This window comes from Bos taurus, chromosome 15 (assembly GCF_002263795.3).
Source record: "Bos taurus isolate L1 Dominette 01449 registration number 42190680 breed Hereford chromosome 15, ARS-UCD2.0, whole genome shotgun sequence".
NCBI lineage: Eukaryota > Metazoa > Chordata > Mammalia > Artiodactyla > Bovidae > Bos > Bos taurus.
Window position 1 is genome coordinate 78,443,323 of NC_037342.1, and position 24,425 is coordinate 78,467,747.

Below are 24,425 nucleotides of genomic sequence, written 5' to 3' on the forward strand. Positions count from 1 at the left end.
AAATACCATCATGAAGTATAATTTCTAGGTCTATCTATTACTCAAGGGTGTGTTCATTCTCCTTCTGCAATTTCATGACTGTTGCAAAAAGGACAGGTGATATTTCTTGCTATCTTTATTAACTATATTTTTCAGGAATCATCAGCTTTTGATGAAAGGACTGGAAATATTTAAACCAAAATTTCAATTTTGATACTCAATGTGTATGCAGCATATTAGTGTTAGCAAGGAATCCATTATAAAAATACACCAAGGATATCTGGCGTTGGTTAGTTGATTCAACCTAGGATCATCCTTTCACCCTGATCTGAGGGATATAGAATCCAGAAGGTTTTTGGCAGAGGAAACCTATGGGAGCTTAAAACAGCAATATACAGGCTAAATTCTACTTTTATTAGTCCCAGGACCATCGTGCATGTGCAGAAATTTACTATTATATATTTTTTTATGTATTAAAAGTGTTTAATCTTTCCCAGGTTAATTCTACTGTTATCATGTGACTGCCATTATCCAACCAGTAATTTGTTTAGTTCTTTTTTTTTTTTTTTCATTTTTTCTGATTTCCTTCTATGTAGCCTGCGTTTTCATAGAATTATATTCTATCTTGGGTAATTTAATGCTCTAAGCATCACATTCATTTAGGAATCATTTATGTATAATACTACTATTGATGAATACTATTCTTTCTTATTTTCCAGGTAAAGAAACTAAAGTTCTAAAGGATAAAGCTAATTTCCCATAATCAAATTCACTTAAGTTGTAAAGACTTCAATCTGACACTTCAGAACATTCCTGGGTACACACTGATCACACTGCCTTCACTAGCTTAGGTTGAGCTATCTTCAGTTTCTTTCACTCCACCTTCTCATGTTCCACTGCTCAATTTTAATTCTTATTTATTTTTATTTTTTAAATCAAGAGCCATGGTACGGAATGAAGGAAATCAGAGCTCTGTGAGCATGTTCATCCTCTTGGGCTTCTCAGAATACCCACGCCTCCAGGCACCCCTTTTCTTGGTGTTCTTGACCATTTACACAATCACTCTGATGGGGAACCTTGGCATAATTGTGGTCATAAGGACCAGTCCCAAACTCCACACACCCATGTATTTTTTTCTCAGCCATCTATCCGTTTTGGATATTAGCTCTTCCAGTGTATTTACACCCAAACTCCTAGGTATCTTGGTTGTGGAAGACAGAGTTATCTCTTTCAAAGGGTGCATGGCACAGTTTTTCTTTGGCTGTGCATTTGTGATTACGGAGATGTCCATGCTAGCAGTGATGGCCTATGACCGGTTTGTGGCTGTTTGTAACCCCCTGCTCTACACAGTTGCTGTGTCTCCTAAGCTCTGCAGCCTCCTGGTCGCTGGGACTTACATGTGGGGTGGAATGTGTTCCTTGACAATCACATGGTCTCTTTTGGAGCTGTCCTTCTGTGATTCTAATGTCATACATCACTTTGGCTGTGAGTATTCTGCCATCATCTCTACTTCCTGTTCTGACACCCATTTCAGTCAACTGACATGTTTCATCATTTCTACACTCAATGAGGTGGGTAGCCTCCTGATTATCCTCACCTCCTATGCTTTCATAGTTGTCACAATCATCAAGATGCCTTCAGCTGGTGGACTCCGAAAAGCCTTCTCCACCTGTGCCTCCCACCTGACCGCCATCACCATTTTCCATGGGACTGTCCTGCTCCTTTACTGTGTACCCAACTCCAAAAGCTCGTGGCTCCTCATCAAAGTAGCCACTGTGTTTTTTACCGTCATGATTCCTATGCTGAACCCTCTTATCTATAGCCTTAGGAATAAGGATGTGAAAGAGACAGTCAGGAGGTTGATAACTATGAAACTGCTTTGTCCCTCAATATAATTCAGAAGTACAATGGGAGTAAAAAACCACTTGAATTAAAGACAAGCTGTGTATTAGACAAATAAATATGCTTGTGCTCATATTATGCCTAATAATTTTCATATATATTTCTGATGCTAGTTTATCTTTATTATAAATAAATATATGATTATGTTTCAAATAAACTGTATGTTGTATTTAAAATTTTTTTTGATGGTCAGATGAGCTACAATTCTCAGTTAATAGAGAAATAATACATTATGGAAGTCAGAGTGAAGAAAAGGGATATCTAGTTAGAGACTCATTCCTTATGCTACAGTTTATGTTGTGATTTGTAACAATGCTGCAAACACGGATAATAACTGTGTTTAGCATCAGGGTTAAGGTTAGGGTTAGTGTTAGGGTTAGGTTTAAACTTGCACTTAGGTTCTCATAACTAACTCTTCTGATTCAGTTTTATAAAATGCAACTTTTAGCTCTTCTCAAAACTTTATTTTACACCAAATAAAATGAGGAATTTTGAATTAGCCTTATAAAAGTATTACCTGATTTTAAGCAAGAAGATCCTGAAAATAATAGCTAGTCTCTATAAGCATCTCTCATTTTTTGGATACCAGTATAATATGGTTCAATCAAAGGTATTTAATTGAATACTGAGAAAAAGTTAAATGTATTTCTAGGGAGATATGATGATTACTCAGTGATAAAGCCCAAGTTAAGAACTGCTCTATTTTCTCTTCTTCTGACAAATACTTGTTCATGTCTCAGGTTTGCACTCATAATCCAAAGGAAAAGCAATGCTCTTCGTCAATAATGAAGCATGAAAAAATTATAATGGGATTAACAGAGATGCTTCTGAATAACTGGACCTAATCATGAATATACCTCATTCAGTTTAATAAGTCTTTCTTATATTCCTTTGAAGTTCCTGCCATTACCACATATTCTTAATTGTGGTAACTTTGAAGTAAATCTCACTATCCATTAGAGCAACTTCTGACATCTTTTCTTCCGTGTAAGTGGATCCTGTTTATCCTTGACCATTTCATTGTCATACAAACCTCAGTATTTATTGTGTTCATTCTTTTAAGGGCTGAGACTCTTAGGGGCTCTAAAATTTATGTCACTTTTTCTTTAGCTCTGCACATTCAAGCATTCTTGGCTGTAGCCATGCCCTCTCTGCTTCATTCATCTATGCTCCTTCATAATCATTACACATTTCTGAAATTATGATGAGATCATATTAGCTGGTTTTTATTTTACCATTGTTTTAATTTATTCATTTTTAGTTTTGGCTGTGCTGTACAGCATGTGAGGTCCTAATTTCTCAACCAGGCATGAAGTCCGTGCTCCCTGCAGTGAAAGCAAAGGATCTTAACCCCTGGACCCCAGGGAAATCCCACCGTTGTTTTTACTAATCTGGCTTTGCTATTTTATTTATTTCTCATTATCATTGCTATGATTGATTTGGTTTCTGAGGGAAGAGAGAGACAACAAAGGCATTTTATATTTTGAGTTTGACGTATTGAGTTAAAAATAATTCAAATTCTATCTCTTTCTTTTCTGATTAGTGGAAAAATTGGCATTGATTATATTCTACAGGCATGGCAATAATAAGATATTGTGAAGAATCTATATTAAGAAATTACAAATCTTAGTGAAATAAACACATTCCTTGAAAAAACAGCATTAAATCTTATACAATAAAAATAGAAAATATAAGTAAAATCTTATGTCTTAGTGTAATGGATGTCTGTGTGTGCTCAGTCGTGTCTGACTCTCTGTGAACCCATGGACCTTAGCCTGCCAGGCTTCTCTGTCCATGGGATTTTCCTGGCAAGAGTACTGGAGTGGGTGGCCATGCCCTTCTCCGGGAAATCTCTCCGACCCGGGATCAAACTCCCATGTCCTGCATCTTCTGTATTGCAGTGACACTGAGTCACTGGGGAAGCCCAAAACAATGGAATTTGTTTTCAAAGTCTTCCTCACAAAGAAATCCTATGCCCTGTTTATTATGTTGGCGAATTTCCCCAAACATTTAAGAAATATGTCAATCATGCACAAATCTTTCTAGTGAATAGATTAAGAGAGGATACTTAATAGTGCATTATATTCACTTAGTCAGATTTTAGCAATCAGTTCAAAGAAAGCTATTATGAGAAATAAATTTATAGATCAATCTTTCTCATGAGGTTAGTGAATGAATATTCAAGACATAATATTAACACATTGGATATTGTTCCAGAAACTAAAAGTGGTTTAATAGTCATGAATTAATAACCATAAATCAACATATTAAAATAAAAGGGAAGATACATAATTCATGCAAATTACAGTTCTAGAAAAATAATTTGGTTAAATACAAAACTTATTCCACTCTGAATGGTTGATTTTTCTCAACTCACATTTAATAAAGTTGTTATTAGCTACAGGAAACTTTAAGTAATCCTCATATTAGCTACTGAAACTACTGTGATTAATTTTAAAATTTTTTGGCTGTAATACTATGTATATATCTAAATTAACATCTCTCAAGAATGTACAAATCCAAAGGCAGTTCCCCAGAGTTTTAATTGAAAAGTTCATACTTCTTAGATGGCTGTGACAAATATTTCTAGCATCCATGTCTTGAACAGAAATTAACCTCTTCCTGATAGTATGGGATTCTCTGGTGATTCAGATGGTAAAGAATCTACCTGCAATGCAGGAGACCAGGGTTCTATCCCTAGGTTGGGAAGATCCCTCGGAGAAGGGAATGGTCAGCTATTCCAGTAGTCTTGCATGGAGAATTCCATGGACAGAGGAGCCTGGTGGAATACAGTCCATGGGGTCTCAAAGAGTCAGACGACTGAGTGACTAACATTTTCACTTTCTTGTTAGAGTATAGAATGCCAAAAATAGGTTATCATTGTGAAAAATATGACCTGTTGACCAGGATAATGAATACCAGAAATGGCTTTCTTTTGGTGTAATGAAGGTATTCAGGGCCTACAACTTAGCTATCAATAGTTTCTTGATAATCCTTATGCTTGCAGGAGACCTGTGTTCAGTCCCTGGGTCGGGAAGATCCCCTGGAGAAGGAAGTGGTAACCCACTTCAGTATTCTTGCCTGGAGAACTGCATGGACAGAGGACCCTGGCAGGCTACTACATGGGGTTGCAAAGAATCAGACACCACTGAGACACAGCACACACACACATACATGTTTCCATGAATAAGTCTTGCAAATTACACTTTCAAATAGTTATTTATATTTGGTCACCATTAGAATACAATTATGCAATTGATGTTTTTATATATACTTATTTACGCAGCACTACTTCATTCTGTTATTATTTTCTCATATTTTTGTTGTAGATTCCTTAGGACTTTCTGTATACAGAAACTAGCTGGCAAATAAAGAGAGTTTTACTTTCTATTTTTCAGTAATTGTAATTTTCTTTCCTTATTCAACAAAAATCTAAAATAAGATGTTAATTAAAAGTGGTTAAGGACATTATTTTCTTGGCTGTTATATACAGAGTTAGGAGAAAATCCAGTTATTTTACTTTAGGTAGGATTTTTTTCTATTTTATGTTTCTACACTAGACATAATATTAGCTAGTGGTATTTTTGTAGATGGTCTTTATCAGGTTGAAGGAATTTTCTTATATATCTTGTTTACTGCTATGCAGGTAATCATTTTTTTTCCTTTCCGTCTGAGTCATTGTTTACTTTCCTATCATATATGGTAATATTTTATTTTCTAGTATTTCATTCAGCATTTCTATGATGAAGTACATTAGTTATCTTGATCTATGTTTTCTGTTTGTTTGTTTGTTTACAACATCTTTAGTGTTGGTGTTGATGGTTGTTGATTAGTTACTAAGTCCATTCTGACTCTTTTGCAACCCCGGTGACAGTAGCCTGGCAAGCTCCTCTATCCATGGATTCTTCAGGCAAGAATACTGGAGTGGATTGCCATTTCCTTCTCCAGGGGATCTTCCTAATACAGGAACAGAACATGTGTCCTCTGCCTACAGATAGATTCTTTACCTCTGAACCACCAGGGAAACCCATGAAACACCAGAGATGGACAAAAACTTAGAAAATGATCTGAAATATTGGAGGTGGCCCCTCCTCACTGTTAGAGATACCCACACGCTTTCTTTCCTGGTGTGCCTCTCTGCCTTGCTTCTATCTTAACTAAACAGTTTCTCTGCATGCTCTCCCACTTGTTTTGCTATGTCTCTAAAAATAAACTTTGTACCTTCATTTACAATTTTTGCCTCCTTGAGAAATGCATTTTTTACTGGGGGACTTGTATACTTATAGCTGCTAGTAACCCGCATCTCAGCTATCAGTTTTTAAACTATGGAGTTCACACATTCTAAACTAATTAATCATTTTCAGGTTTTGCACATTGCTGATTGAGTTGTCTTTGCCTCTTCAAACAAATCCTGAGCTCCTGAAGGTCAGGAAGCAGGCCAAAGAATTCTATCATGTGCTTGCACAATGCTGGGTTCTAGATATTTGTAGCTGAAAATCAAATCCAGAAATCTTTGGTTTCTATCATAGAGGTTTCTTAGAACCTCTGTCAGAAGCACCTGGGAAATCAGTTGAACTCACTGATATTTGGCAGAGAAACCCAGGAATGTTCATTTTAAACAAGCCTCTTGGAATATTCTTATGTACATGGATGTTTGGGAATTAGGGAGCTGTCACATACAAATAAACACAATCCTAAGTACATGTTTCATACAAGGTATAGGCAAAATAGTAACAGCATCAAGTTTAAATAACATTTCCAGTTTTATTTCTTCCTCTAGCCCTTCCTCCCCTTCCTGTCTGAATCATCCTTCTGGAACAAAATTCTAATCAAGTCCTTCCTTCAACATAAACCTTCCCAGTTGTGAGACTATAAAACCCATGATCATAAACTTATCCTTTAAGAATCTTTATGGTCCAGTTGCAAAATGACATTACTTTTTAACTAAGAGCACAAACTCTGGGGCCAGACTGATGGAATTCAAATCCCAATGCCTCCAGTTTGAGTATGAGCTATATTAATGGGAAGAAGAAAAAGTGTTGCATACATCTCTTATTGCTCTGTTTATTCAAATATCCATGCACATTTTTTTTTCTACTTATTACTTAAATGCTTAACAGAATTTACAATTTAACAGTATGGGAATTAGGTTCTCTTTGTAGGAAGATTTTTAACTGAAAACTCAATTTCATAAGAAGATATAAGCTATTCATATTTTGTGTTTCATATTTGGTAAGTTTATTTGTATGGTTCAAATGATTTTTCTACATGAACTAGGTAGTTAAATTTTTTGAAAGAAAATTATACATAATACTCCCTAATTATTTTTTCTACATTGACAGCATCTGTAATGAAGTCCCAATATTTTCTTGAGTAGCATTGTGTTATGATCTATTATTTGTAATCAATTTATCTAACAGATTATTGATTTTATGTATCATTTTAAACATCAGAATTTTCATTTTGCTCAATCCCTTATTTCTATTTCACTGTCCATTTTCTATTTTGTTGATCACCATTCTCATCTTTTCCTCCTTCTATTTATTGTGAGATTAAAAGCTATGTTTGCTTTTTTATCTTCTTAAGATGGAATCACAGATCATCAAATTTCTTCTCTTAAGTAAAACATTCAGGAAGTAGGTGCTATTTTAAATAGAATGAAGTATTAATAGAGAGAGTACAAAAATGTTGACCTCATGAGCGACAAATAGAAGTCTAAACTAGCCCTTAAGATTCCCCACCATTTGGTGTACACATATCTTCAACTAGCCATTCAATTACACATTAATCTGGGAGCTGCTGGCAAATAATTTTAAATTATAACTAGTTTTAAATCAGTTGACCATAAGAAAAGAAGACTATCCTGATTGGTGGGTCTCATATAATCTGATGATTTGTTAAAAATGCTTGCTGCTGCTGCTGCTAAGTTGCTTCAGTCGTATCTGATTCTGTGGGACCCCATAGACAGCAGCTTACCATGCTCCCCCGTCCCTGGGATTCTCCAGGCAAGAACACTGGATTGGGTTGCAATTTCCTTCTCCAATGCATGAAAGTGAAAAGTGAACGTGAAGTCCCTAGTCATGCTTGAATCCCTCTTTAAGCGATGCATGAATTTTAAGAGGGTGTTGAAAGAGAAATTTGAAGTGTGAGAGTGACTTGAATGGAGAAAACAAAGCAGATACCTAGGAGTGGATTCTAGGAACTGTGAATAACCCCAAAACAGATGTCAAGGAAATAATACCCTATTCCTACAACTTCAAGGAACAGAATTATTCCAACAACATGAATGAGCTTGGAAGAGAACCAATTTCTAGATGAGAAACTTGATGACACTTTGATTTCAGCCTTGCAATAACTTGAATAAAGGGACCAGGTGTATTTTGCCTAACTTTGGGCATACAAAATTGTGAATTAATAAATGAATGTTTTTCAAGCCACTGAATCTGCAGCAGTTTATTATGATGAAATAGACCATTCGTATACCACATAATTGATAGGTTTTATCAATCACATTATTGAAAAATATATACTCAACAAGTTTTAATAAAACAGGAAACACTGGGATACAATAGTAACTGCAAATGGCATAATATCATATTTCTATTCAGTGTGATATTGAATGTGTTTTTTACAAAAATGTAGATGTCCAAATAATAAAACTTAGAGGAAAGACTGAAATAAACATAACACAGAAACAACACTATGCCTGGTCTATTGAATAGTAATTGTGATTTTCTCTTTCTGAATTTTGGAATTCACGTATTCCATGATAAATATAAATATAAACAGGCTGATTGCTAGTGTTATTTTTCTAAGATGAGAAGATAAACATGCTCAAGCTTCCTATATGATTTAATGATTTAAAATAAATTATACTCTAAATGAGGATTACGGGATTTTCTTTAAATTGTCTTGTTTGTAGCTCATGGAAAACACCCCAATCACAATTGTCTGGGGTGTGAATCCCCAAAGTCACTCAGGTAGACTTAAATATACAGCATGATCCCTAAGTTTAGTCACAAGTGTGGCTCACCCTCGGGAGTGCCTCTATTTTTTAATGAGAACAAAATGTAATTTTCTTGATGACTTTACTGAAATATACTTTGGAAGAGGTTACAATACTCTTATTACAAGCTACAACAATTTTCATTAAATATAAGTATTTTTGTTAAATACTTTTCAAGATTCTTATTTAAAGAAGTCTTCAGTAAATTAATCTATAAAGACTACATGGCTTCTGGTGAGTTGTTTAAGTGATTTACTTTAATTCTGATGTGGGAAACTCTGAAATCAACAATATTTTTGGCAGAGAAACACCTATGCAACCCTAGTAGCAATGAAGTGGTATTCATTTAATTCATTGCAGGGGAAGAATACAAGATATTGAACTTATTTCTTCTATCGTTAAGATTCATGCGACGCATTTAATTTGGAACTTTGCGTATATAGCTGAATGAAGTCCTTGATGGACATTCAAGTAGTACTATTTGTTTTCAATTAAAAATAAAAAAATTGGGAAATATTAAAAAGAAATCTTTAAAACTGTAGAGAAATATGCTAGACTTTGCATTAAATTTTTTTAATTTCTTTTTTTATTTATTTTATTTTATTTAACTTTACAATATTGTATTGGTTTTGCCACATATCAAAATTAATCTGCCACAGGTATACATGTGTTCCCCATCCTGAACCCTCCTCGCTCCTCCCTCTCCATACCATCCCTCTGGGTCGTCCCAGTGCACCAGCCCCAAGCATCCAGTATCGTTCATCGAACCTGGACTGGCGACTCGTTTCATATATGATATTATACATATTTCATTAAATTTTTTGAGTTTAAAATCATGCAGGTGAAAGCAAGTTGGAACAGTACAGCAAACTTGAGTTCTGAATTAAACCCCAAAGTAGTCTCTAATATGTTGCCTGGTATTTGGTATTAAAAGGTAATAATGGTTTTATATACCAAAAAGTGTGTATTTTGTGCACAAAAATCAAAATTGCTGCAGTGAGTAAAACAAAAGAAGTAGCAATCAAGCAGTCTAGATCATGCAGTGATACTGTGCATGCTAAGTCACTTCAGTCCTTTCTGACTCTTTATAAACAACCGTACAGACTGTAGCCCACTAGGCTCCTCTGTCCAAGGGATTCTCCAAGCAAGAATAGCAGAGTGTGTTGCCATACACTCCTCCAGGGGATTTTTCCCAACCCAGGGATAGAACCTGTGTCTCTTATGTCTGCTGCCTTGGTAGTTTAGTTCTTTTAGAGTTCACAGAAATCCAGACAGAAGAGTTCAGATTATAGGTAGTTTGTATGGAAATGATTTTGAATATGGGTAAGCATTTGAGCATGATTTTAAACTAAGATTGAATGAAAATTAGTCCTGAAGATGGCTGTAGGTAGGCTAAATAAAGATAGCTGCTAAATAGAGGTGTGGTAGGTAGCAATAAAGATGGGAGTGTATTTTGAAGAATATGTTCATTTTGCCCTGATTAAATTTTTCACAGCCTTAACCTTGGATGGAAAGGAAATCATAGAGATACAGACAAGGACAGGGAAAAATGGACAAAACAAATCTTATGCCTTGACGGCTTGAGACATTAATGGAAATGTGCAGCTAAGAAGGAAATATTAGAAAAGAATTAAGTAAGAAGAAGATTTCCTCTGTGTATGCATTTTTTCTATTCCTTAGTCACTATTTGCCCCATTTCAGACTTGGTAAAATTATAGGTGATGCTACATTGTAGAATATTTTGAGGTTATGTATTTCAAATTCAAAGTAAACATGAAAAACAGCATAGAAAACAAGAGAAGAAACTAAATTTGGTGGGGGCCATTTATTACATGTGAAATTCAAGTCTTAAATGTTTTAGAAAATACTTAAAGTTGGACTTCCTTGATAGCTCAGCTGCTAAAGAATCTGCCTGCAATGCATGGGACCCCAGGTCGATTCCTGGGTTGGGAAGATCTGCTGGAGAAGGGATAGGCTACCAACTCCAGTATTTCTGGTCTTCCCTTGTGACTCAGCTGGTAAAAAATCTACGCGTAATGTGGGAGACCTGGGTCAATCCCTGCGTTGGAAAGATCCCCTGGAGAAGGGAATGGCTACCCACTCCAGTATTCTAAACTAAATTTGATGTGGGGCAATTATTACATGTGAAATTAAAGTCTTAAATGTTTTATAAAATAATTCACTAATTTAAGTTATATTTTATACATAATTGTGTAGTAAGAAAAAATTTTTAGAATTATATTCTAAAGGTAAGGTTTCAGAGAGCTTAACTTGTCAGAGACATATTAATAAGTGACTGAGGTTTAATTTGAAGGCAAGTTGACCTGATTAAAGAGTCTAGATTGTTAACAAGACATCATTCATATTCTCTAGGAGATACAATATGAGATCTTTTACCAAGGGTTGGCCAGTTGGTAAAATCATTAGGAAAGGTAAACCTGAGGCTTCTCTGATGAGATGGGTGCTGAATCTCTCAGTTGTATGACTTGTGACTCCATGGACTGTAGCCCGCCAGGCTCCTCCGTCCATCAGATTTCACCAGCAAGGATACTGGAGTGGGTTGCCAGTTCTGTCCCCTGCGGATATTCCTGACCGAGGATTGAACTCATGTCCCTTGCATCTCCTGCACTATCAGGAGGATTCTTTACCACCACACTACCGGGGAAGCCTCTCTTTGATCGGAGAGCACTAAGGAAAAGTGAGAGAAAAACAGGACATCTTGAGCAGTTAGAATGGCCTGAGCAAACATAAGAATTTGCAAGTGCAATCAACAAGTTCAATTAAATGAAGCTAAAGAAAGTAATTATCCATGTAGAAAAAAGGGAGACAGAGCTGAGAAGGTTGAGAAAATTGAAACAAAGACAAATTATGAGTCACTGTGACACTCAGTTCTCTCCAGTCCACCCTCTCCTTGCCCCTCCATCAGAAGCCGACTTGCACTCTCCACACCTGTAGACACATGGTATACCGTTTGGGCTCCAACTGTGTCTTATTTGCATTCCTGGGAAATTCCAGACTTCACCACTGCAGACCAGTCCCCTGTCCAGGCTGGGAAAAAAATACCCTCTATTTCTGTCATGTCTGGTTGCTTAGGGTGAACTCTCTGGTTTTCCCTGGCAGGAACCATAATGATGGATATGAGAAATCAGAGTGCTGGAATCACCTTCATCCTCTCGGGCTTCTCAGAATACCCGCAGCTCCAGGTGCCCCTCTTCTTGGTCTTCTTGGCCGTCTATACTGTCTCTGTGGTGGGGAATCTGGGTATGATTGTGATCATCAGAATCAATCCCAAACTTCACACCCCCATGTACTTCTTTCTCAGACATCTCTCCTTTCTTGATTTTTGTTACTCTTCTGTAACCACACCCAAAATCTTAGAGATCTTGGTTGCGGACACAAGGACTATCTCCTACGTGGGTTGCATGATGCAGTTCTTCCTTGGTTGCACACTTGTGATTACGGAGACGTTTATGTTAGCAGTGATGGCCTATGACCGGTTTGTGGCTGTTTGTAACCCCCTGCTCTACACAGTTGCTATGTCTCCTAAGCTCTGCAGCCTCCTGGTCGCTGGAACCTACACATGGGGTGGACTGTGTTCCTTGACTATCACGTGTTCTCTTTTGAAGCTGACCTTCTGCGGTTCTAATGTCATACATCACTTTGGCTGTGAGTATTCTGCCATCATCTCTGCCGCTTGCTCTGACTCTTATTTCAGTAAGATGACATGTTTTATCATTGCTACTCTCAATGAGGTGTGTAGCCTCCTGATTATCCTTGCCTCTTATATTTTCATAATTGTCACAATCATCAAGCTACCCTCAGCTGGTGGACTCCAAAAAGCCTTCTCCACCTGTGCCTCCCACCTGACCGCCATCACCATTTTCCATGGGGTCATGCTTCTTCTCTATTGTGTACCCAACTCCGGAAGCTCATGGCTCTTCATCAAAGTAGCCACTGTGCTTTACACAGTAGTGATCCCCATGCTAAATCCCCTTATCTACAGCCTTAGAAATAATGATGTGAAGGAGACCATCAGAAAATTAGTCAACACCAAAATGTTTTCTCACCCAATGTAATTTTGAGTGAGAAGAGAGATAGAGGTTCTTTATTTTTATGTTTTAATATTAATTTATTTATTTTAATTGGAGGTTAATTACTTTACAATATTGTATTGGTTTTTTCATACATCAACATGAATCCGCCACAGGTATACACGTGTTCCCCATCCTGAACCCCCATCCATCCTCCCTCCTTGTAACATCCCTCTGGGTCGTCTCAGTGCACCAACCCCAAGCATCCAGTATCATGCATTGAACCTGGACTGTCGATTTGTTTCATATATGATATTACACATGTTTCCACATCATTCCCCCAAATCATCCCACCCTCTCCCTCTCCCACAGAGTCCAAAAGACTGTTCTTTGTGCTTTATACAGTGTGTTGATGGTTATTATGTTTTCCTTCGAATGTGTGCTTCTCCGCTGATTAGTGTCCTACTCTTTGTGACCCGTTCTCTGTCCATGGGGAATCTCATGTCAAGAATACTGGAGTGGGTTGCCATGCCCTCCTCCAGGGGATCTTCCCAAGCCAGGGATGGAACTCATGTCTCCCAAAGTGCAAGTTGATTCTTTAGTGTCTGAGACACAATGGGATACAATCTCTTGAGAAAATTATATATATATATATATATATATATATATATATATATACATATATATATCACATGAATATAATGTGATTTTTAAACTGTACTGTGATTTTAAAATCTCACCTTCAGTTTAAAAGAAAAAAAGAAATAAAATTATGTTTATGTCTCACATTCAGAGTGTTTTAGGCAAAATAAATAATGATCATCTAATGCTGTCCATGGGCTTCCCTGTGGCTTAGATGGTAAAGAATCTGCCTGGAATATGGGAGACCTGGGTTCTTTCCCTGGGTAGGCAAGATCCCCTAGAAGAGGGCATGACAACCCACTCCAGTATTCTTGCCTGGAAAATGCCCACGGGCAGAGGAGCCTGGTGGACTACAGTCCATGGGGTCATAAAGAGTTGGATAAAACTGAGCAACTAAGCACAGCACAGCAAAAGGCTGTCCACATTCTAAAATCCTCAGAATTTGCAAATGATTTCTGTTCCATGTCTTTTTTCTGTTTCTCTTCCTTTCCTTTCTCTTTTTCTGTCAAATTATGAAATGTGATAAATAGGTAGACAAGTAATTTTGTATAATCATCCTGTATGTTACTTTCTTCAAGAAATTAAAGACATTATCAGTTCTTCACAGCATATCTGTAAGCATTTTTCTAGTCACTGTGCCTCTCTGATGCCTCTAGAAGCAAACTCCATTGCGGTGTTCAGAGATTTTTCTTCTAAACAGAGAATAGGTTATGAGAGTTAAAACTTAACTTTATCACTTTTTAAATTTGTATTATTAAAACTTTAGAGTATATTCCCTTATGTCTGGCTTATTTGGCTCAGCATTTTGTTTCAAAAGAATTTTTAAGTGATTGACTGTAACAGTAGTTCCATTTTTGGTGCTGAAGAATTTCCACAAAATAAATACATTGATATGATAATATGTTTATTCATACTACTACTACAAATGGAATTTGGCTATTTCTTCTTCTTTATTGATGTATTATTTATTTACAGTGCTATAATAATTTTAGATGCACAACATAGTGATTCATTATGTTTTTAGATTATACACTATTAAAACTTAGTGGCTCAGTGGGTAAAGAACCTGCCTGCAATGCAGGTGATGCTAGAGATATGGGTTTGATTCCTGGGTGGGGAAGATCCCCTAGAGGAGGGCACGACAACCCAATCCCATGGGCAGAGGAGCCTGGTGGGCTAGAGTCCATGGGCTTGCAAAGAGTTGGACACAATTGAAGTGACTGAGCACAGCACAGCACACAAAGGATAATAGGTAAAACTTACGGCGCTAGACAGCGGTATCCTTGTAGCTTATCTATTTTATACAGAGTATTTTGTATAGTTTATACTCCAAAATTGCCCCTCCTCCTTTCCTCTATAAAGTCTGCAAATAATTGCAAGTCTCTCAAACAATTGTTGGAGAGAATTAAAGGGAAATATTGTGCATTGTGGGTGAGAATGCAAATTGGTATAGCCAATTGCATACTGTATGGAAAACAGTATGGAGTTTTGTACACACACACACACACACACACACAAAAGGTAAAAATAGAACTACCATATGAGCAGCAATTTCACTCCTGGCTATTTCACCTTTTTTGTCTTTAATGGAAATGCTGCATGAACATTTTTACAGAAGTATGTGCTAGTGCCGGGGTCCAGCCCCGGCTGATCCAGAGTATTCGAAGGGGAGACGGCGTCGGCGACCTATTCAAATGGTAATTAGAGATATAAAGAGTGATAGAATGAGGATAGCTCAGTAGGAAAATTCGGTGGAGAAAAGAGGCTGAGTAGCTTGGTTTACGTGGGAGACCAATAAAACTTCAAGACAAGAAGTTTGCACCATTTATGTAGGCCGCAGGCGCCCTCTCGAATAGCGGAAGGTGCCCCACCCTAGACACCTGCTCAAGTGGGTCTTAGAAGCCCAGGCATAATTAGTAAGCATGGTGGGTTCCGTGCTCCAGATGGAGACTTCAGCCAGAATTTAAAGGGAAGAATGACATGGGGAGACCAAGCGTTGGTGAGCAAGGCCCGTAGCTTTATTTTATATACCCTAAGTTACACATAGAGGATAATAGGGGATGCAAAGTCAGCAGTTTTTGATCCTTATCAAAAACCAGGGTTTCTTTCCTGCAAATTTATCGTATACAAATGGTTTAGGTGATTTACATCATCTTCTGGCCAGAAGGCCTACTCACATTTTATGACTCTTGACAAGGACTTATCAACAAAGACTTATTTTCTTTAAGAGTAATTATTTTAAGGTTTGGCGCCATCTTCCGAAGATAAAATTGCATTCCTATAGGGTGGATGTGTAATGGGTTTACAACAAAGGAAAGAATTTATTACCTTAAGGGTCTAAAGTTACTAACACCAAGGCCACTACTTATTTTTTCTACATACCAACTATTAATTAATACATATTCAAGGATACAATTCAGGGGATGTGAAAACTTGGCAGCAAGCATTGGCTCATCAATGAAATCTTTTACTAGTTTTATTCTGACAGTTTCTAACTCTCTGAGAGGCTGTAAGCTATTTGAATATCTTAAGCTTCCCCGTGCCTCTCAAGGCTGGGAGACTGTAAACAATCGGATGCATAGCTGTAGGAGTCCGGGTAAACTTGTCAGGCGAGTTAGAGAGCCATCTGAGGGGTTTGGATTTAAATACTCCTAATTGCCCAGGAACTTTATTAATTGGAGCTGTAAGTTAACTCTTTGACAGAGAGAGTGAGATGGTGGTAGGGGACAGCCCCAAGTAAAGTCAGAGATGAGAGCACAAAGCAATAAAGTAGGCAGACTCTGGTTTTTTGGGGGTAGATGCTCGAGAATATCCGGGGAGACTCCTGAGGCTCGATCCCGCCTTTGCATACGCCGAGCCTCCTTCTTCATGACCTTTGTCACGAGCGGAATGTCTCTTGCCGGCTCCCGGCATGCTAGATTGCACATGAGCACTCACTGTGGGAGGTATGCCCTGTCTCTGAGTGTTCTGGATGGAAGGGAGCTTGTTTCCAATATTGTGCTTGGTGCCATCAAACAATTTTCCAATGTAGATGGATTCATTTAAATTCCAGCTATATTGTATGTGGGTTCTAATTATTGTCCATTCTTGCCAACATTTAATATGGTCATCAGTTCAGTTCAGTTCAGTCACTCAGTCGTGTCCGACTCTTTGTGACCCCATGAATCGCAGCAGGCCAGGCCTCCCTGTCCATCACCAACTCCCAGAGTTCACTCAGACTCACGTCCATCGAGTCAGTGATGCCAGTCTGTGAGTAGGGGTACTTCATTTTGGTGATGAATTCAATTCCACTTTACTAATGTAGCTGAATTCCTATAATTTAGTTATTAGTCATTTGACTTGTTTTACTTCTATGTGAAGGGCCTATTCAGGTTTTTTTTAAAACCTATTTTTCTATTATGTTGTTAATATATTATTATGAAATATGTATTTCATTATGCATTGTAAATAAAAGTCCTTTGATGTGTGTATCATGAATATTTTCTTCTAGATTGTGGCTTGTCTATTCACTCTGTTGGTGATGTATTTAGGGGCACACATTTCCTTATGTTTAATGAATTAACGAATCAATGTTTATCAAACCATTTCTTTACACAGTGAAGTGCTTCTAATGTCTTATTTAAGCCCCACTTCTTAACACCAAAATAATAAAGTTATTCATGTTTTATGTGCTAAATTATCAAAAATTTCATACAGTATTATATTTATACTCTACCCCTCTATTATCAATTTGGGGTTTTCTTTTCTCTTTTTACATTGATTTTTAAATTTATTTCAAACAAAGAGTAAAGTTTGATGGAGCATGACTATAAGCTAATTTTATATTTTGACTTATTGGCCTACTTATTACTTATTGGCCTATATTTACCCCAGAAATACTTATTGAAAAATTCACTCATTTTAACACTGCTCTTGGTGCCAGAATATTCATAAAGTAAACGTCAGTATATCTATAGTTCTGTATGCTTCTAGGTGTTTTATAATCAGAACTGCCCTTAACTCATAGGCTTTGACATCACATTGAGCAACTCTTAAAAAGTTACTCTTAATCTTGCAGAGTGTTTAAGATATTCTTTATCTTTACCTGTTAAAACAAACTTTAGAATTATTCTTGTTTAGATTTAGTGTAGAAATACAGTCAAATTGTAGATTGATTTGCAGAGAATGATGTTTGCATCCTCAAGTCTTCTAGATCATAAGCATGCTACATTATTATGTTTATTTATATTTACTTCATGTTTTACAATATAAGATATATCATATTTTTTATAAAGTTCTTACATATTTTTAAAAATCTGGATGTGTGATTATTATTCATACTATTTTAAATGTCATTTGTAAAATGTGTATTATTTTTCAATTAGGATTCAATGCATTTTGGCAACTCTAAAAATATCTCTTAATAATTTTATAATTTATTTGTAGATTATTTTGGATTTTCAACATGCATATCATACAAATTCTAATCAAATATTTTCTGGATATGTTGTTTCCAATGTTATTCCTTTTATTTTTTTCTTGTGTTTGGTTGACTAGCTGAAAACATTAGTACAATTTTGAATAAACAGTAAAAGTGGGTATCCTTGACTTCCTCATCTAACAAGGAAAGTATCAATACTTAACATTTCATGCTTAAAATGTTAAGCAAATTTATCTCATGTATTTTTTTGTATGTGTCTGTTTGTTATATTTTATTTGTAGTGAGTGAATGTTGAATTTATCAACCTAATTTTCCTCATATTAGCTCCTTTAATATTTTGATGTGCTAAGTTATATTTATAAAAAAATTCTAATCAAAATATGTGTTTTTTCCTGAGAATATTACTATAAGCATTATATATTTATCTTTTCCTTAGTTGTTGGTTTAATGCATCAATATTTAATGTATAATTTAAAATTCTATGATCATTAGTAAGATTGTTCTGTAATTTTCTTTTATTGTCCTTTGCTTGTTAGTTTTTACCACCAAGAGTATATTTGTCTCTTAAAACAAAAAAGGTAAGACAGTCTTATTATTCAATTCAGTGTATATTATGTAGAAATGAAAAACAGAGTGTGATAGGGAGATACACAAGGACAGTATTCATATCAAAAACACCTATAAGTTAATTGCTATTCAGTTCAATTCAATCACTCAGTTGTGTTCGACTCTACGACCTGATGGACTGCAGCATACCAGGCCTCCCTGTCCATCACCAAGTCCTGGAGCCTACTCAAACTCATGTCCATCGCATCAGTAATGCCATCCAACCATCTCATTCTCTGTCCTCTACTTCTCTCACCCTCAATCTTTCCCAGAATCAGGGTCTTTTCCAGTGAATCAGCTCTTCGCATCAGGTGGCCAAATTATTGGAGTTTCAGCTTCAACACCAGTCCTTCCAATCAATATTCAGAACTGATTTCCTTTAGGATGGGCTGGTTGAATCTCCTTGCTCTCCAAGGGACTCACAAGAGTCTTCTCCAACACCACTTGCCTCCTGCAGGTACCTTATCACTAGCGCCACCTGGGAAGCCCTCTATAGTATGCTCAGTTCCAAATGCTCATAAGTGATTGTTCAAGTAGAATCTGTTTTATACCATGCCAACCCTCACACTGAACTCAGTGACGTACAATATCCATACTGACATACTCACTGACATAATAGCTTGAAATATAAAAACATGAAACACCTTGTAAGGAAGTTAATAGGCTCCAAATATTGTAGTGCTCAATCCACTGTTAATAAATATATTTCTATTAAATCATGTATGTGCCTATTCAATACCACCTTCCAGGAAAATTCTTTTTTGAAAATCTAATGTAAAGAGATAATTACTCTTTATCCCCTTAATGTTAATTTTTTCCTTAGAAACAGATGATATGTTAAATACATGCAATAATTTATTTGTCTCATCCCCTTCTCCCTCTATACACTCCAAGAGAGTAGAAATTTCTGGTATTATTATTGTATATCTCTAATGCCTAGAAATTTACCTAGAAAACACATTTAGCCTTCAATGAATACTTGCTGGATGAATAAAAATTAAAATTTCTGACTAAATTCATCATATTTAGTACGGTGCTCACCTAGGTAAGGGAGCTTCTTTGGTGACTCAGATGTCAAAGAATCCCCCTGCAATGCAGGAGACCCAGGTTCAATCCGTGGGTCAGGAAGATGCCCTGGAGAAAAATGGCAACCAACTCCAGTATTCTTGTCTGGAGAATCCCATGGACAGAGTAGCCTGAGTACAGTCCATGGGGTCACAAAGAGATGGACACGACTAGGTGACTAAGTCTTCACCTGGGGAAGACTTTAGATGATGTCTCCTTAATGAACATAGTTGTCACATGAGATTTAAAAGCTAAAATAACATTAATGATACACTCATTGACTTTTATGAGTGCTTCTATTGCTGAGCACTGTAACTTGGAATATATTTCTTTGTCTAAGTTTAAGTCTTTAGCTGTAGCTGCATACTCTATAAACATTTGACTCTCTTGCAGTTTTCAGAACCACAAAATGACACTTCCATTATCAAAAGGGTCTTTCACAAATAGTCCTTTAATGTAGTTTATTAACACTTGTTGTTGTTGCTGTTGCTGCGTCACTTCAGTCGTGTCCCGCTCTGTGCGACCCCATGGACTGCAGCCTACCAGGCTTCTCCGTCTATGGGGTTCTCCAGGCAAGAACACTGGAGTGGGTTGCCATTTCCTTCTCCAATGCATGAAAGTGGAAAGTGAAAGTGAAGTCGCTCAGTCGTGTCTGCCTCTTAGCGACCCCATGGACTGCAGCCTACCAGGCTCCTCCATCCATGGGATTTTCCAGGCAACAGTACTAGAGTGGGGTGCCATTGTCTTCTCCCTTATTAACACTGGTCATGTTCAATTTAGAGATCTTGCCCTTTCTAAGCTAATACAGATTTCAGAAATTCTGAAGAGTTTATTCAAAATTCTCCAAGTCAGGCTTCAACAATACATGAACCGTGAACTTCCAGATGTTGAAGCTGGTTTTAGAAAAGGCAGAGGAACCAGAGATCAAATTGCCAACATCCGCTGGATCATCAAAAAAGCAAGAGAGTTCCAGAAAAACATCTATTTATGCTTTATTGACTATGCCAAAGTCTTTGTGTGGATCACAACAAACTGTGGAAAATTCTGAAGGAGATGGGAATGCAGACCACCGGACCTGCCTCTTGAGAAACCTGTATGCAGGTCAGGAAGCAACAGTTAGAACTGGACATGGAACAACAGACTGGTTCCAAATAGGAAAAGGAGTACGTCAAGGCTGTATATTGTCACCCTGTTTATTATGCAGAGTACATAATGAGAAATGCTGGGCTGGAGGAAGCACAAGCTGAAATCAAGATTGCTGGGAGAAATATCAATAACCTCAGATATGCAGATGACACCACCCTTATGGCAGAAACTGAAGAAGAACTAAAGAGTCTCTTGGTGAAAGTGAAAGAGGAGAGTGAAAAAGTTGGCTTAAAGCTCACCATTCAGAAAACGAAAATCATGGCATCTGGTCCCATCACTTCATGGAATTAGATACGGAAACAGTGGAAACAGTGGCTGACTTAAATTTTTTGGGCTCCAAAATCACTGCAGATGGTGATTGCAGCCGTGAAATTAAAAGATGCTTACTCCTTGGAAGGAAAGTTATGGCCAACCTAGACAGCATATTAAAAACAGAGACATTGCTTTGCCAACAAAGGTCTGTCTAGTCAAGGTTATGGTTTTTCCTGTAGTCGTGTATCGATGTGAGAGTTGGACTATAAAGAAAGCCGAGCACCAAAGAATTGATGCTTTTGAACTGTGGTGTTGGAGAAGACTCTTGAGAGTCTCTTGGTCTGCAAGGAGATCCAGCCAGTCCATCCTAAAGGAGATCAGTCCTGGGCATTCATTGGAAGGACTGATGTTGAAGCTGAAACTCAAATCCTTTGGCCATCTGATGTGAAGAGCTGACTCATTTGAAAAGACCCTGATGCTGAGAAAGATTGAGGGCAGGAGGAGAAGGGGACGCCAGAGGATGAGATGGTTGGATGGCATCACCAACTCAATTGACATTGGTTTGGGTAAACTCTGGGGGTTGGCGATGGACAGGGAGCCCTGGTGTGCTGTGGTTCATGGGGTCGCAAAGAATCGGACACAACTGAGCGACTGAACTGAAGTGAAACTGAGGGTGTTTGTGTCACTCAAGAGCTTTACTACCATTATCTTCTTCTCTAGTCACAGATTTGAACGTTGGAGTTTGTCCTTGCTTACTTCATTTTGATTCTTTTCCAAAATCACTTTTTCCATCAGGCACGTCTCTGTTTCCGGGGATATCAGATCTCTTAGGGTTTCACTCTTTTGAGGAGCACTTAAATTCTTGTCTTGTTCCTTATCTTTGAGGGAAAGATTTTACCTTTTCATTACTTAATGTGATGTAAGTGGAGTTTGTCACATATGTCCTTTATTTATGTTGAGATAGGTTTCCTCTCTAGCTGGTTTGCTGAGAATTTAATCATGAAAAAAGTTTGAATTTTGTCATTTGTTTTCTGCATTTATTGATATGATTATATTACTTATACTTGTGTTTGTTAGTGTGGTATATCACATTATTCAATTTGCACATGTTGAACTGTCTTTGCATGCTTGGAATAAATAACACTTGATCATAGTGTGTGATCTTTTCAATGCAGTTTTGAATTTGGTTTTCTGGTATTTATGTTCACCAGGAATATTCACCCTTTATTTTCATTACTTGTGTTTTGTCTGGTATTGAGATCAAGGTAATGCTGGATTCATAAAGTGAGTTTGGAAGTACTGCCTATGGTTCTATTTTTTTTTTTTGGAAAAGTTTAAAAATTATTAATTCTTCAAATGTTAGAATTCACCAGTGAAGCCTTGTGGTCCTGGACTTATCTTTTTTGGGGAGCTTTGGATAACTGATTCAATCTCCTTATTAGTAATTTGTCTATTCGGATTTTTTATTTTTTCATCGTTCAGTCTTTGTAGGGTGTTACGCTCTAGGAATTAAACAATTTCTTCTAAGTCATTTGATTTTTTTTGGGGGGGAGGGATGTATATTCTTCATAGTAGTTTCTTATGATCCTTGGTTTTTGTCTAGTATCGAGCGTCATATCCCTTCTGCCATTTATAGTACTATTTATTTGAGACTTCTCCCTTATTCTTGATAAATTTAGCTATTTTTTCCTCCATTTTGCTTACCTTTTCATAAGTACAGCCTTTATGTTGATTGACTTTTTCTATTTCATTTGTTTTAACTCTGATCTTTGTTTTTTCTTTTCTATTACTAACTTTTGACTTAGCGTGTTCTACTTTTCTAGTTCCTTGGGGTATGAAAGGTCTAGCTTTTTTTTTTTCTTCTTATTAATGTAAGCATTTTTTCACTGCACACTTTTCTCTTAAAGCTGTGTTTTTTGTAATTTGTTATTGTACTCTAATTTTTGGCATTATATTTTTCTATTTCCATTTGTCTCAGTATACTTTTTAATTCTTTTTTGATTTCTTCTCTGAACTACTGGTTGTTCAGGGATATGTTTAATCACCATACATTTGCTTTAAACTTATTTCTCTAACTGATTTCTAGTTTTATACTGTTGTGGTTGGGAAAGTGTTTGATATGGTTTAAATTTTCTGTGGCATTCTTGAATGAAGGTCTTACTGTCAGAGTCAGATGATCTGGAGACATGTCAACCCTTAAAGTGTTAGTCACTCAGTCATGTCAGACTCTTTGTTACCTCATGGACTGTAACCCACTAGGCACCTATGTCCACGGAATTCTCCAGGCAAGAATACTGAAGTGGGTAGCCATTTCCCTTCTCCAAGGGATCTTTATGACCCAGGAATCAAAGCCAGGTCTCCTATATTCCAGGCAGATTCTTTACCACATCCCTAGGATAGTCATAAAAGCTGAAGTATATCTATGTGTACCAGTTCCTTCCAGGGAGATACTGGTAAATTGAGGTGGGAGGACCTCAGACAATTGAATAAGTCAATTTTAATTTTATAATTCCGTTTATAGGACTTAAAATATTCTTACCTTTAGTTCACATCCACTAGATCTCATAACAGCCAGTTTGTATATCAAATGAATCTTTAGATGCCCTGACTTTATTTTTGGGGGCTCCAAAATCACTGCAGATGGTGTCTGCAGCCATGAAATTAAAAGACACTTACTCTTTGGAAAGAAAGTTATGTTCAACCTAGATAGCATATTCAAAAGCAGAGACATTACTTTGCCAACAAAGGTCTGTCTAATCAAGGCTATGGTTTTTCCTGTGGTCATGTATGCATGTGAGAGTTGGACTGTGAAGAAAGCTGAGCACCAAAGAATTGATGCTTTTGAACTGTGGTGTTGGAGAAGATTCTTGAGAGTCCCTTGGACTGCAAGGAGATCCAACCAGTCCATTCTGAGGGAGATCAGCCCTGGGATTTCTTTGGAAGGAATGATGCTAAAGCTGAAACTCCAGTACTTTGGCCACATTATGCGAAGAGTTGACTCATTTGAAAAGACCACGATGCTGGGAAAGATTGAGGGCAGGAGGAGAAGAGGAGGACAGAGGATGATATGGCTGGATGGCATCACTGACTCGATGGACGTGAGTCTGAGTGAACTCCGGGAGTTGGTGTTGGACAGGGAGGCCTGGCGTGCTGCGATTCGTGGGGTCACAAAGAGTTGGACATGACTGAGCAACTGAACTGAACTGAACTGATACAGGGTAGTCAAATAGAGAGAAATTACCTAACCAGATTACACATTTATATTCTCTAAATTAGCAACAATCCACGAACACTCCATTTTTCTTGGACAATATATCTCAAAAAATGATTTCTACCATGTTTCTGCTGATAAATAATAGTTTTAAAATATTGTGTG

General features: G+C 37.1%; 2 protein-coding genes across 2 annotated transcripts; both read left to right on the top strand.

Moving 5' to 3' along the window:
• Window positions 1–923: 923 nt before the first annotated feature.
• Window positions 924–1,874, top strand: OR5D79 (olfactory receptor family 5 subfamily D member 79). Its single transcript, NM_001390108.1, has one exon. The coding sequence runs from the start codon at window positions 924–926 to the stop codon at window positions 1,872–1,874; it is 951 nt and encodes a 316-aa protein (NP_001377037.1).
• A 10,141-nt stretch (window positions 1,875–12,015) lies between these two features.
• OR5D77 (olfactory receptor family 5 subfamily D member 77) lies at window positions 12,016–12,963 on the top strand. The gene has a single exon (NM_001390617.1). The coding sequence runs from the start codon at window positions 12,016–12,018 to the stop codon at window positions 12,961–12,963; it is 948 nt and encodes a 315-aa protein (NP_001377546.1).
• Window positions 12,964–24,425: the final 11,462 nt, after the last annotated feature.